Raw genomic sequence first — 13,737 nt, forward strand, 5'->3', positions numbered from 1 at the left:
GTTCGAAGTTGTAGTTAAATTTGTATGGGAATCCGTAAAACAATAGCGCGTGAGGCCGCGGCAGCATAATTCGCGCACTATCAAGCGTTCCGTGAACGAGTAACTGTGTGGGCGTGCGTTGTTCGCAGAGTTTTCGTCCGATTTTTAGTGAACTAGAACAATACAAGTGTGCCTCCTTTGCTTATTATTGCAAATTTTAGTACCACACACACTCGCATACACATCAATAGCGAAGGAAATACTAGTGCGAGTAAATAGTGTGGCACCCATACTTGAGCATCGACTAAATTAAAGTTAATTAAACACACAGTGGAATTTCATTTAATGCAATTTGTGAAATAATAGAGTGGCAGAGGGAGAGAGACAGATCGAACCCGCTCCCGCTCTCCCCTGCAGCATGCGTGAATTGCGTCCGTGTGTGTGTGCTTGAGAGAGTGAGCGAGACATGTGCGTGTGAGGTTCAGCAGCAGCAACAACAACATCAGCAAAACAATTTCGGGTGAGTTTTTCGTGAATATTTTGCCTACCTGAACGATTTCCTACCTACGCCCTCGCTTTTGGGTTGGGTTTTTGCACTTGGGGGGAAAATACACACATTATCTCTAACGAACTTACTAATAATACCCATTTCCATTTGTTATCTTTGGATTGCAGCCTATAAAAAAAGCAAATCGGTGTTATTATTTATATACAAATATATATATGTGCGTGTGCCATGACACACAGCAACAAACGCAAAAACTACAACAATTGCAACCGTCAAGGCTACCGCAACAACAGCAGCAGCAGGAGCAACAACAACAACAACTGCAGTTACCTTCGGCAATGAAATTACCTCTCACCGCCCTCACCTGCTCCTCCTACACCTCCTTTGCTTCCTCTCCTCCACCTTCTACTTGCACTTCTTCTTCTTCGCTCTCCGTTCGGCACTTTAACGACAACAACAACTACAACAACATGCCCGCGACATATAAATAATCAATACACAAAATAAATCCATTTATTTTTATACAAACCAAACAATATCAATTAAAAGTCGGAAATTATGAATAAATTGGATTACCCTCGTCGCAATGGTACACACAAAGTTCGAATAACGAGTAAGTCTGCTGGCAAAAACAATTGTTAATAAAACCCACTAATATACTTACTTTACTTACAGTATTGTGTGCTAGAAACTTGGCCCGCAAGGATTTATTTCGTAAGTATTTGAATATATATCTCATTTCCTTAGTGTCTAACACTTATCCGTCAAAAGCTCTAAATTAGTTCCGAAAGCGGAACTTCCGGTCATCAAAAGCATGAAAGTTTCACCCTTTTTTCTTAATCGCTAATCATATAAAATATTAAATTTTATAGCAAGAAATTCCTTAAAACTATTTACCCAGCATGTCTTTTGCGTAATCACTTATTTTCGTAATTTGTTCACATGATTGGGATAATTTCTTGACTCACTTTTGGTTAGTTACGGGAAATTTGGAGCAGTTGGCGTTCGCCAGACCCAGCAAGCTTTGTTTTCGCGTTTGGTTTTCCTTTCGAAAACCATCAATTACGCACCTGTTTAGCCGTCCAATCGAAACACACATTGTGGTAAATTAAAGTTTTGTTTTATTTGCGGCGCTTGTGGTGCTGCTGTTTCCTCTCCTTCACATTCATCTATGCATATGAGGTATCGCTAAATTTAGCACTTCCTTTCTTGTCTACTTTCATTTTTATACAAATTGCGGAAAAGCCCTTCCCCCCAACGCGCCCATCATGTCGAGTGGGTGAGTGCGAGCGGTGCCATATCTGAGCTCTTTTCCCATATTTTGTTTAGATATAAAAAAAGTGATTATTACTAATTTGCTTTCATTGCGACTCACTCACTCGCTCGTCCACAAAAGACAATCGCACACGGCATATGATTTTTCTTTCTGTGTATTTGTGATTTATTATTCGCTTTTTCCACTTCTTGTCCATTTTTGTACACTTGGTTGCACTTAAATCACGCGCCACGCATTGTTCAATGTGCTACTAAAAAAAAAAAAACAAATTCGATGTACCTTATCCGTGAGATTCCAATAGGGGGATATTTCGGTTTCCGAAAATGGGTCTGTGGCCGCTGGTGTCACATCAAATGAATGTTTATTAATGCTAATGCTTGAATTCCGTGGTTGACTACAGAATATGGCGCATTCATTTGCTTTTTTCCCTCTACTACCATATACTACATAGTATATACACTAGTAGTTAGTTCTTCATATTTTATCGATTATTTGCGATAAGATTTTAGTTAAAACCAGCGGCGCTTACGGTCATTATAGGGAAAATCCATAATGGGTCTTTCCGATATTCGTTATTGTGAGTAATGTAAAGTTTTTTTTTATCATATCAAGTTCGAAAATTGTGGAAGTAGTGTGCTTTGAATTTTCCTTTGATTGCTAAAGATTCAACACACTTTCCAGAGAGTTCAGATAATCAGATAAAGTATATAGACGAAAGCATGATATCGTTTCTGGTAAATCGCCGAGCTTGTGGTGCTTACAAGGTTTCATTGGGACTAACTCGTGCTTATAAAGGTTTAACAGAAGTAAAAAGCCTTCAAAATGCCTTACGACCTGGTAATGAAACTGAAAATATCAAACTGGTAAACATATTCCGAACTTCTAGCATACAAAATGTGAAGAAGAACCAACTAATTGACGCTGAAAGCGTTATTCCATTCTTAATGGGGCCAGCCAAACCTTTGCTGATTATGAGAGAAGGATCTCGAATCGATTGTAACGACGATTTGCTGTCGTCTGAGCAAAGAGCCAAAAAAAGGGAAAGCATAAAACAATCCGAGGTAGATTGCCCCAAATTTCCAACCGAGAAACTTCCGCCCACAACGAAATTTCCTATTAATGAAAATGTCGAAAAGGTTTTAGATCCAGCCGACCAAAAAGAACTCGAGGCCGATTTGTTAGAGAGGCTTAAAGATATGGCTAGAAGAAAGAAATCTCGACTAGATGAAAGAGTTGACGAGCTGAGGGATAATTTTATAGGCCGGAATTATGCTTCTCTACAAGGAAGAACTATTGTGACTGTGCATGCCAAGGAATCCACTCCACCGAAAGGATCTGGGCCTGCCAAACCGGGAGGCTCACCTCCACCCAAAAATGTTTCTGCTCCGCCGACGGGCGGTTCTCCGCCTGACAAAAGCGGCGCTCCACCACCCCCAAAGGGGCCACCGCCCGGAACTCCACCACCGCAGACGAAAACTACTTTTGGACCACTTGCTGATGCTGATCGAATCTTTACGAATTTATACGGACGGCACGATTGGCGATTGAAGGCAGCTATGAAGCGCGGTGACTGGTACAAGACGAAGGAGATCATAGCCAAGGGTGACAAGTGGATAGTCAACGAGATTAAGACATCTGGACTGCGGGGACGCGGTGGCGCCGGATTTCCCAGTGGACTTAAGTGGTCATTTATGCATAAACCGCCTGATGGAAGGCCCAAGTTTCTGGTGGTCAATGCGGATGAAGGCGAGCCCGGTACTTGCAAGGATCGCGAGATAATGCGCCATGATCCACACAAGCTGGTAGAGGGATGTCTCATTGCTGGACGGGCTATGGGTGCCAACACTGGTTTTATTTACATTCGCGGGGAGTTTTACAACGAGGCTTGCAATCTTCAGTATGCCATTATTGAGGCCTATAAGGCTGGCTACCTGGGAAAGAATGCCTGCGGTTCTGGGTTCGATTTCGATCTTTATGTGCAACGTGGAGCAGGAGCCTATATTTGCGGCGAGGAAACCTCTCTGATTGAATCTCTGGAGGGCAAGGCGGGTAAGCCAAGGAACAAGCCTCCCTTTCCGGCCGATATCGGCGTCTTTGGCTGTCCATCTACGGTGACCAATGTGGAAACGGTGGCCGTGGCTCCCACTATTTGCCGGCGTGGTGGCAATTGGTTTGCCAGCTTTGGACGTACCCGAAACTCTGGCACCAAGCTGTTCAATATCTCTGGTCATGTTTGCAACCCTTGTACCGTCGAGGAGGAGATGTCTATGCCAACCAGAGAGCTTATCGAACGCCATGCTGGTGGAGTGATCGGGGGCTGGGACAATCTACTGGCCATCATCCCGGGTGGCTCTTCCACTCCCTGCATTACCAAGGAGCATGCCTCGAGTGCGATTCACGACTACGATGGGCTGATGGCAGTGCGTTCGTCCATGGGAACGGGTGCCTTGATTGTTATGAACAAGGATACGGACATTATCAAGGCCATTGCCCGCTTATCGGCTTTCTATAAGCACGAGAGCTGCGGCCAGTGCACTCCTTGCCGCGAGGGTCTCCACTGGGTGAACATGATCATGCATAGATTTGTCACAGGACAGGCGCAGATCGCAGAGATCGATATGCTGTTCGAACTGACGAAGCAGATCGAGGGCCATACCATTTGTGCCCTGGCCGATGGTGCTGCCTGGCCGCCCCAAGGACTCATCCGAAACTTCCGTCCGGTCATCGAGGAGAGGATCAAGAAGCGGGCGGCCGAGGACCAAGCTAAGGCTGAAGCACTCCAGGCCGAGCGTTTCCCTTGTCAAACGGTGACTCCTTGTCCAGAATAAAGCGTGCCAGTTGCATCAAAACCGCCCGTGTTTTATGTGTATGTGTATTTCGAACAGCAGCCGTGGCATGCGGCTGACTTCAAGCTCCGCTGACTCTGACTACCGGCTTCCGTCCGAGTGAAAGTGCAGCCAGTCGTTAACTTCCTCGCCTTGTCGACTGGGCTACGAAATTGTGCCACGTAGCGTTAAGCCAAAGGGGGTTGAACACATAGCCATGTTGGCCCAAAAGCAGGCGGCGAGTCTGTCGGTCGCCAATCCCCCCTTTGGCTTTCTTCATTCTTCTTTCTCACTTTTCAGGCAGCTCAGGCGTGAAGCGAGGAGGAGCTGTGGATATTGGGTTATGCAACTGGGCTGGTGGGCGGCGTTTAATTGAATGCAATAGCAGCTATTGTTAATATGCGACCGAATCATAGTCCACTTTATCGCTTCTGGTGTTGCTCAAAATTTGTTTTAATCGCCAAGTTCTATTATTAATTCTAAACCGCCCAGCGCGTTTTCAGCATTCTTGTGCAATCAATCTAATATCACATTTTTTTTGTACTATTTTTATCTATTTTTATACAAGGCAGATTAAAAAAATGTTTGCCTCAAGGGAATAGGAAATAGGCCTGTTGGATAAACGATAAATGTATGTGCATATGCACTATATATCTTTTGAGGAATCAAACATGCGCTAGTACTCGTAGACTTTTTCTAATTTAAAGGCATGTTTGGAATCAAAGAAATCGCATTGCATCGGAAACATAAACACACCTTTAACTTCCATATAGAGTGCTTTTCAGTTGTGCTGCTGTCTACCTACCAGTATGTCTTCCCCCACCCGTCGTATGTTCTTTCTTGCATAAAATCAATCAACAGCTGCCCGGCGACGACAGGCGATGAAGAAGTGGCAATGTGCCCTTCTCGAATTACCTGGGCGAGTCCAGCAACGGGTTGATGGCATCCTCACCAGCTGATGGCAGAAGGCCTGCATATGCTCTTGCTCCGCTTGTGGCCGTAGCCATGATAACAGCGTCAGCCTTGAGATAACGATTCACGAATGGATTCCGATACAAATATGGGTGTGCGAAAAAACCTAGTTGTGATATCTACCGGGTTATGAGTCAGTGGCTGTCAGACTGGGAGGGACTGGTTGAGTCTAGTCCAGTCCGGGTGCGCATAAATCACCGGCCCCGGCTCGATATTGTAGTTCCTAATTGTTTAATTCAAGCGGAATGTCGAGCGCTTAATTTGTCAAGATTCTGGGCATTATCGGTGGCCGACTAAGACGATAAGCAAAAGCGATGCGACAGCGGGGGTTCCTATTTTAGTTCTGATAGCGGAGATTGGCATATTGCGTCCATTCCTCCACATGTCTAGCAATGTGCTTCCATATCTCTATCTCTGACTAATGACACTTGACCGCATTCACGTTTGGTGCTGGTCGGGATGTAAACATTTTCACTCATACGTTCCTCAGATTCAATTGACATTTCTTGCCCTTTACTCTTAAAACCAAAAAGTGGAGGAAAAAGTTCCCCCTTGATTGACAGCCGAATTCTTATTATAGAAAAACGCATGCTACATTCAATATGTGACATTTTTAGACATTTCTTTGTAGTCCATCTAAATGCATTTTATATATTTGTAAACGATTAAGAATTGATCTATATTTTTAGTTAGTTCTTAGATAATTAGATGGCACCTTATCCGTATGGATTAAAAGGTGGTGTGGTGGGAATCTGCGGCATTGATCCTGGGCGTGGATTCCATCCTCTGTGGCGTCTCTCGTCGAAGGGGGAGGCATCTCCAGAAGATAAGATCGTGCAAAGAAACAGGGCCAGCAGTCCCAGCAAATGAATCCAGCTAGAAGGCATTGCGATGCATTTGCTTATGATTAGCTCTCATAGAGTGACAGCGTTTATATAGGCCTCAATTAAGTAGGGGCTTCACAGTGCCAAGCCGATAAGGTAAATCTAATAGGGAACTCACACTCAGGGGGAATTTGCTCTGAAAGATGTTTAATCTGCTTCTACTCTCCTGATGTCCGCCATCCCTACCTCTTCCAACGAGGAAAAGATAATGGTGGGCGTTGGAGTTGGAGCCTCGGTGTATATCTGAGGCACTTGCAAGCACCCTGGCTTGATCTGCAAGCGTTGGGCAAAGCCCGGATGGCGATGGCTATATCCGTCCGTTTGAGCCAAAATCAGCAGCAGCGAAAGCACGATTAAGTTCAAGCACTTCATGTTGTATTACAAATAAACAAGGCTATCATATTCATGCACCTTTAAATAGGATCAATTTGTTGGAACTTTCGTGTGCATTAATGGTTTGCATTTAAAATCTAACGCTTTATCTGTAATCATCGGTGTCAAATAGACCCATTTTCCATTCTGTAATGATCGATGACAATAGAGAGTTAACATTATTAACAAACTAATTTTAAACAATTTATATTTGATTGGTTTTGCTCATTTGAATTATATTTCTTTTGCAGGTCTACCCGATCCCTTTGCCAAGGTGCAGGTGGATGGAACTGGGCAGGTGTACTCAACGGAAATCAGCAAATCCTCTCTGGATCCAAAATGGAATGCACATTACGATTTGTTTCTGGGCATTGGGGATGCCATTACGATAACTGTGTGGAATCAGCGAAAGATACACAAGGGCAGTGGATTCCTGGGCTGTGTGAGGATACCCGCGTTCAACATACAGAGCCTCAAAGGAGCTGGATGTAAGTGATTCCTATATCGACAAATTGACTTATATTTTCACAAACAAACATTTCTTCAGTTCAACGCTTGGATCTGGGAAAGCTGTCGCCGGATGACGATGAGCTTGTGCGTGGTCAAATCATCATTTCGTTGCTCTCGAAGGACGGACCCAGTAGTGGCAATCCTCTGGCCATTGTCGGACCTAGTGGCGATGTCCGTGGACCGTCGGAAGATGACTCCTCGGAAGATAGCTTGCCAGAGGGTTGGGAGGAGCGGCGTACGGACAACGGTCGAGTTTACTATGTGAACCATGCCACCAAATCGACTCAGTGGGATCGACCCAGACAGCCAGGAGTAGTTGGAGGGAGCCACACCACTTCACCACAGCAACGGCACAACACGCACAATGGCAACAGCGGTGATCGACAAGCTCCGGCTGGGCCAACCCGTTCTACAACCTGCACGAACCTGATGAATAACGGCCATCGCATCCGGGACTTGTCTGTGACGGCTTCAGATGAACGTAGACACTCTACGGAAATCCTGTCCAGCGTGGGCAAAGAGAACACGAGCCCCACAGCGCCCGTTTCGGCCACCACAACGCCTGGCAAAAAAACATCCTCATCGAACTCATCTTCTGGAGGTGGTCGCACCTTGGAGCAGCGTCCGACAAACGAACCAGCAACACCCACCAGCAGTACGACATCGGCGTCGGTTCGCCTGCACAGCAACGACAATCATGTTAAAACACCAAAGCACCAAACGAATGGCCATGCTCCGCCAGAGTGCACGCCTACATCCCCCACGGGTCAGCAGAACTATGTAAATGGAAATGCTCAGAATGGAAGTACCAGCGGAAATGGAAGTGGCCAGGCGGCGCAGCCCCAGAGTGCTAGTAACGGATGGACGCAAGAAGATGCCGCAACGACTACTTCACCTTCAACCACAACAACTCCTCCCAGGCATAGTCAAAGTCCGCCAACTCCAAATATATCGCCGCCAGCTTCAGTGACACCCTCTGCAAATGGAAATGTGCACAGTCCGAATGCGAACAGCACACCAGCCGGAAGCGGAGGAGGAAGTAGATCCTATACAGCTGCAACGCCCGGTCAGCGCTCACAGCGTAGGAGCTCGCGGCAACAAGGTGAGGAGTCCTCCACGAGACGACGCTCTTCACGAGGCACAAGAAATGGGGGCACATCTGGCGGCGGAGCTGGAGGTGGATCTGGGCAGAGGTATGCCTCGGCAGCCATTGCAGCTGCCAATCAGGCAGCACGACCATTTTTGGATCTGCCGCCCGGCTATGAAATGCGAACCACGCAACAAGGGCAGGTGTACTTTTATCACATACCCACTGGTGTTTCCACGTGGCATGATCCTCGGATACCACGTGATTTTGACACACAGCATCTAACGCTAGATGCTATCGGACCATTGCCGAGTGGTTGGGAACAGCGGAAGACGGCCTCAGGAAGGGTTTACTTTGTGGACCACAACAACCGAACCACACAGTTTACGGATCCACGGCTTAGTGGCAGCATTTTGCAAATGATTCGACGCGGAACCGTACCACCATCCGCTGCAAATACTGGCACACCAGCTCCACCATCGGCTACTCCTGCTACCCCCGCGGCCGCAGCAGCAGTTCCACCACAGGCGACGCCGGCGAGCAACGCAACTCCAACGACGCTCACAACTACAACAAACCCGCCCCATCGGATTGTTCCGGATCTGCCACAGGGATTGCTTGAAGGCGCCGACCTTTTGCCCAAGTACCGCCGTGATTTGGTTGGCAAGCTGCGAGCTCTGCGCACGGAGCTGCAAACGATGCAGCCGCAGTCCGGCCACTGCCGTTTGGAGGTGTCACGCAACGAGATTTTCGAGGAGAGCTATAGACTGATAATGAAAATGCGGGCCAAGGACATGCGCAAGCGTCTAATGGTTAAATTTAAGGGCGAGGAGGGTCTGGACTATGGTGGCGTAGCACGAGAGTGGTTGCATCTGCTTTCCCGCGAGATGTTGAACCCGCAGTATGGCCTATTCCAGTACAGTAGGGATGATCACTACACGCTGCAAATTAATCCAGACTCCGGTGTGAATCCCGATCACTTGTCCTATTTTCATTTCGTGGGTCGCACACTGGGCATTGCCGTGTTCCACGGTCACTGTCTGGATGGTGGGTTCACTACACCCTTCTACAAGCAGCTGCTGAACAAACCGATTACGCTTGGTGATATTGAAGGCGTGGATCCGGAGCTACATCGCAGCCTCACCTGGATGCTGTGAGTGAAATATATTTAAACATCTAGGAACTGTTTATATTATCGTTGCATTTTAGGGAGAGCAACATCAGCGGCATCATTGAATCCACATTCAGTGTAGAGAACAATAGCTTTGGTGCTCTGGTGGTGCACGAACTGAAGCCTGGCGGTGCCTCCATTCCTGTGACGGAGGAGAACAAACGCGAGTATGTCAAGCTCTATGTGAACTATCGTTTCATGCGCGGCATTGAACAACAGTTTTTGGCTCTGCAGAAAGGTTTGTGGTCGGATTTGGATTTGTCTTAACCTTAGTAATAAATGCATATCTTCCAGGTTTTTGTGAGCTTATACCCAGCCATCTCCTAAGACCGTTTGATGAGCGCGAACTGGAATTGGTCATTGGTGGCATCTCTAGCATTGATGTCAACGACTGGCGGAACAATACGAGACTGAAGCACTGTACGAACGAAACGACGCAGGTGTTGTGGTTCTGGCAGGTGTGTATGGCTACTTGATAGCGATTATTTTAAAGATTATTTAACTTTATTAATCAATGTTTTACACTTCTCAAGGTGGTCGAGTCCTATAGTTCTGAGATGAGAGCCCGGCTGCTGCAGTTCGTGACGGGATCATCGCGAGTGCCGCTGCAGGGCTTCAGAGCGCTACAGGGCTCCACGGGAGCGGTGGGACCACGACTGTTTACTATTCACCTGACTGCCGACGTGCCCACGCAGAACCTGCCCAAGGCGCACACCTGCTTTAACCGGATCGATTTGCCGCCCTACGAGACGTACCAGCTACTGTGCGACAAGCTGACGCAGGCCGTTGAGGAGACCTGTGGATTTGCCGTGGAGTAAGATCCAGAAGAGACACTGTGACCCTCACCTGATCCACGCATATGCATATACATAGACACCTTTAAATATATTTAATGCACATTATAAAGAAACATATATCAAGGCGATTTGAAATCAAAATTGTACTGACCCTGGTCAAGATGATAAGTTTATATTTTTATTTGTTTGTTGATGAACTGCTCCCGTAGCACTGTTTAATCTTGTGTGCTGCGTATTTTGCAGTTAAAAATTTAATTTAGCGAGTATTTACTAACTCATCGTATACATAGTTACCAAGTGCATACATATATATAAATATATATATGAGTATATACATTTTCACACCCCCAAACAAACATATACATATATATATCCTGGCCTTTGTTTGTTTACGTCGTGGCGCGTGTTATAAATTGTAGTTTAAAATATTACGAAACCAATTATACATACAATTATACAAGATTATACATATATCATAGTTGATAATTAGGCATAAAAACAATTTTTAATTGTAGGCATTGTACGGGCAAATTTTCGTGCTTTTGTTTAATTTAGTACATTTTTGATGCTTATTGATTAGATTTTGTACTTTTATAAAAACCATTCGGACCCATTGCTAAGTTTTTGATTATTCTTTAAATAGTCATTTGACACTCTCATCGACTTACCCGCTCGCATATTTTATAACTATGCGAGCAAAATGATTGCCTACCCAAAAATATAAGGAAATAAGATAGGAAAACAAAACACTTGAAAAATTACTCAATCATAAAATTAATTATTTTTTACGTTTTTAAATAAATGCAAATTATTTAATTAAAGTCTTATTTTAATTTCATTTATTGCCACACCGCCAAATCAAAGCTCTTAAGGATCAAACTTTTATATACACGTACGTTCTTAAATCATATTTACATCAGTTTTTAATGGAAACGAATTGGACAAATTTCTAGAAGGTGATATTAGTAAAAATTTTATCTGACTTTAATTAAAACGAAACAATTGGTAGCTATTTAAGAATCCACACCCAGCCTCCCATTCCCGATACCCACCAACCCTCAAAATGTAGTGCATATGTGAGATCTATTACATTTTTATTGTAAACGAGGATTCAACCCTTGAATTTAAGCAAATAGGAGTAACTCTTTCAAAATACAACACAAATCGATCGTTAACTCTTTAGCTTTAGCGAGGTCTAGAAATCAAATTACTAAGGATTCTAAGGCAGAAATTCTGCGCACATTGACAAGGACTCTGCTCCATTAACCAAAAGGGATTAAAAATAAATGAGCCTTAAGTAATTGTTGTTTTATTAACCTTGGAGTAAAAAAGATTATTTCACTGAAATGCAGGATTTAAAAAAAAAGGAGATTGCCGAAACCCGGGATTGAACCGGGGACCTTTAGATCTTCAGTCTAACGCTCTCCCAACTGAGCTATTTCGGCAGATGTTACGAGCGTGCAGAATATGGCACTACCGTGGATTGAAAAAGTTTGGTCTTTGCTAATTGGATTTTGAATTTTACAACACTGAATGCACCTAGACACAAACCATTACTGGTGTGAAAATCGGCTTTTGACGCAGAAATTGCAGCTGCCGAAATAGCTCAGTTGGGAGAGCGTTAGACTGAAGATCTAAAGGTCCCCGGTTCAATCCCGGGTTTCGGCATTATACTTTTTATAAAAATTCAAATGGTATAAACGTAAATGGTATAAATTGTTTTTTTTATTTTTTGTCTAAAACTAGACATTCATTAGTAGTATAGAAAGCCGCCAGTACTTCAAATAATACAAAGAATATATTTTAGTGTATCTAGTTTTACATATGACCTAGGATTAACTAAGAGTGCATGACTATTTATTTTCCGGGGCAAGCCCCTAACGTTCTATTAAGAAACATTTCCTTCATACGTATATTAAGCGGAAGTGTAAGGCATCCAGATATAGCAGCTCCATTAAGTATTCAAAAGTATATAGCTTAAATTAGTTTAGCTACGGCCGGCTGTGGGTACTGAAAAGTGGACGACTTTTGAGCCAAGCCAGCAGGCAATACGATAAATTATAGCAGCATTACAACTACGATTCTTTACGCTATTTAGTTACAACTCAAAATCGTTCGCAAGTTACTAAAGCTAGTACACGGATGGATGGATGCTCCATTCCACTCCAGTCCATTCCAGTCGAGTCAGAAGAGAGCCCGCTCAAAAATCGGGATCATAGTCGCGGGAATAGCGCGTCCGACTCGCATGATTGTTGTAGCTGTACATCTGGTGGGCATCGGCGAAGGCATCCGGATACTGGTGACCGTACGCCTGCTGGTGCTGCTGCGACGCCTGGTGGTGGTGGGCGGGGTACTCTCTGTGACTGCTGTGGTTACCATGGTGGAGCTGCGGCCTCTTCAGCGAGTCTCCTTTCTGGGAATAGGTTGGCTGCTGGTCATAGAAGTAATCCCCGCCGGTGTTCGGATGCCTGGTGGATCGCCAACTGTCGTAGATGTTGGAACTGTTGCTACCGTGCATTGAGTTGGTGAAGCGCTGGAAAGGACAGTATTATAAGTATGGATGCAAAGGGCTGCAGAAGTAATGCGGCATACCTTCGGCTTAATAGGTTGCTTGGTATCGTTCCAAGGATCGTCGATGTTATAGAAATCATCCACGCCATAGTTGTCCGCACCACCCATGTGGTTAACCTTTAGCTCGTTTAGCATGTCGTTGGTCAAAGGAATGGGGGTCTTCTTGGCCCTCTTCTGACGGTTGAGCAACTAAAGAGGGATAGTCATTAACCTAGGCTCAAGTTGTTCAAATGATCTTTTAACTTACCACGGTGACCCCAAAAATGACTACAAACACCAGGGAGCCTACTCCAATCACTATGACCACAATGGCCCATTGTGGAATAAGCAGATCCTCCTCTGCGAACTCCACATTAGTATGAGCATTCTTGGCTATGACTATAAGAAAAAAAATATATATAATTTTAAGAGCAACAGAAAGGTTATTCTAAACTAACCACTAAAATCTGTGGCCACCGGATCAATAATGTATTTGCCCATCTGATAGCTGGCCGTTACCAGCTGCTCCTCCTGCGGTCCCGAGATGCTATCCGTCTCATTCTCCTGGGCATCCTTATCCGGTAGAACTGGAGTAGCTGGCTTGGACAGGGCATCGTGGAACAATTGACGGATTTCCAGGGTATCCACATCCTCGGTTATGTTGGCCAGCTCCACATAGTAGTCGACTAGGACGCTGCCCTTGCTGAAGCTATCTATACGCACCTTTTTATACCACTTGTTCAGCTGAGGAGCTCCGGAATAAACTTCGTTGAGCTGGTAAAAAGTAATTTTATAAATAGGAATCC

General features: G+C 44.9%; 5 protein-coding genes and 2 non-coding genes across 9 annotated transcripts in view; 3 read left to right on the forward strand and 4 right to left on the reverse strand.

Annotated features, from left to right (window-relative positions):
* The first annotated feature begins 13 nt into the window (after nt 1–13).
* LOC6609640 (E3 ubiquitin-protein ligase Smurf1) lies at nt 14–11,678 on the forward strand. Its single transcript, XM_002034281.2, has 8 exons — nt 14–499; nt 655–1,100; nt 1,163–1,201; nt 7,068–7,304; nt 7,364–9,566; nt 9,623–9,822; nt 9,879–10,042; nt 10,118–11,678. The coding sequence occupies exons 2-8, from the start codon at nt 1,046–1,048 to the stop codon at nt 10,400–10,402; spliced, it is 3,183 nt and encodes a 1,060-aa protein (XP_002034317.1). The 5' UTR covers nt 14–499; nt 655–1,045; the 3' UTR covers nt 10,403–11,678.
* On the forward strand, nt 1,641–4,723 carry LOC116800658 (NADH dehydrogenase [ubiquinone] flavoprotein 1, mitochondrial). Its single transcript, XM_032716818.1, has 2 exons — nt 1,641–2,824; nt 2,900–4,723. The coding sequence occupies exons 1-2, from the start codon at nt 2,483–2,485 to the stop codon at nt 4,589–4,591; spliced, it is 2,034 nt and encodes a 677-aa protein (XP_032572709.1). The 5' UTR covers nt 1,641–2,482; the 3' UTR covers nt 4,592–4,723.
* On the reverse strand, nt 6,153–6,459 carry LOC116800660. Its single transcript, XM_032716820.1, has one exon. It carries the CDS (start codon nt 6,445–6,447, stop codon nt 6,277–6,279), a length of 171 nt encoding a protein of 56 aa, XP_032572711.1. The 5' UTR covers nt 6,448–6,459; the 3' UTR covers nt 6,153–6,276.
* LOC116800659 lies at nt 6,344–6,831 on the reverse strand. The gene is made up of 2 exons (XM_032716819.1): nt 6,563–6,831; nt 6,344–6,436 (listed from the first exon to the last, which is right to left on the reverse strand). Exon 1 carries the CDS (start codon nt 6,814–6,816, stop codon nt 6,592–6,594), a length of 225 nt encoding a protein of 74 aa, XP_032572710.1. The 5' UTR covers nt 6,817–6,831; the 3' UTR covers nt 6,344–6,436; nt 6,563–6,591.
* A 75-nt stretch (nt 11,679–11,753) lies between the features above and the next one.
* On the reverse strand, nt 11,754–11,826 carry Trnaf-gaa. Its single transcript has one exon. It is a non-coding gene; the product is annotated as a tRNA-Phe (tRNA).
* Nucleotides 11,827–11,976: 150 nt separating this feature from the next.
* On the forward strand, nt 11,977–12,049 carry Trnaf-gaa. Its single transcript has one exon. It is a non-coding gene; the product is annotated as a tRNA-Phe (tRNA).
* Nucleotides 12,050–12,084: 35 nt separating this feature from the next.
* Nucleotides 12,085–13,737, reverse strand: part of LOC6609643 (mucin-5AC) — a 34,191-nt gene continuing 32,538 nt past the window's right edge. For all 3 annotated transcript variants that reach the window (XM_032714853.1, XM_002034282.2, XM_032714854.1), the window contains 4 exons: nt 13,390–13,705; nt 13,200–13,330; nt 12,974–13,141; nt 12,085–12,914 (listed from right to left, as the gene is read on the reverse strand). In XM_032714853.1, the coding sequence (XP_032570744.1) occupies nt 12,582–12,914; nt 12,974–13,141; nt 13,200–13,330; nt 13,390–13,705 (948 nt within the window). In that variant the 3' untranslated portion in view covers nt 12,085–12,581. The remainder of the gene's footprint in view (nt 12,915–12,973; nt 13,142–13,199; nt 13,331–13,389; nt 13,706–13,737) is intronic.

This window comes from Drosophila sechellia, chromosome 2R (assembly GCF_004382195.2).
Source record: "Drosophila sechellia strain sech25 chromosome 2R, ASM438219v1, whole genome shotgun sequence".
Classification (NCBI taxonomy): Eukaryota; Metazoa; Arthropoda; class Insecta; order Diptera; family Drosophilidae; genus Drosophila; species Drosophila sechellia.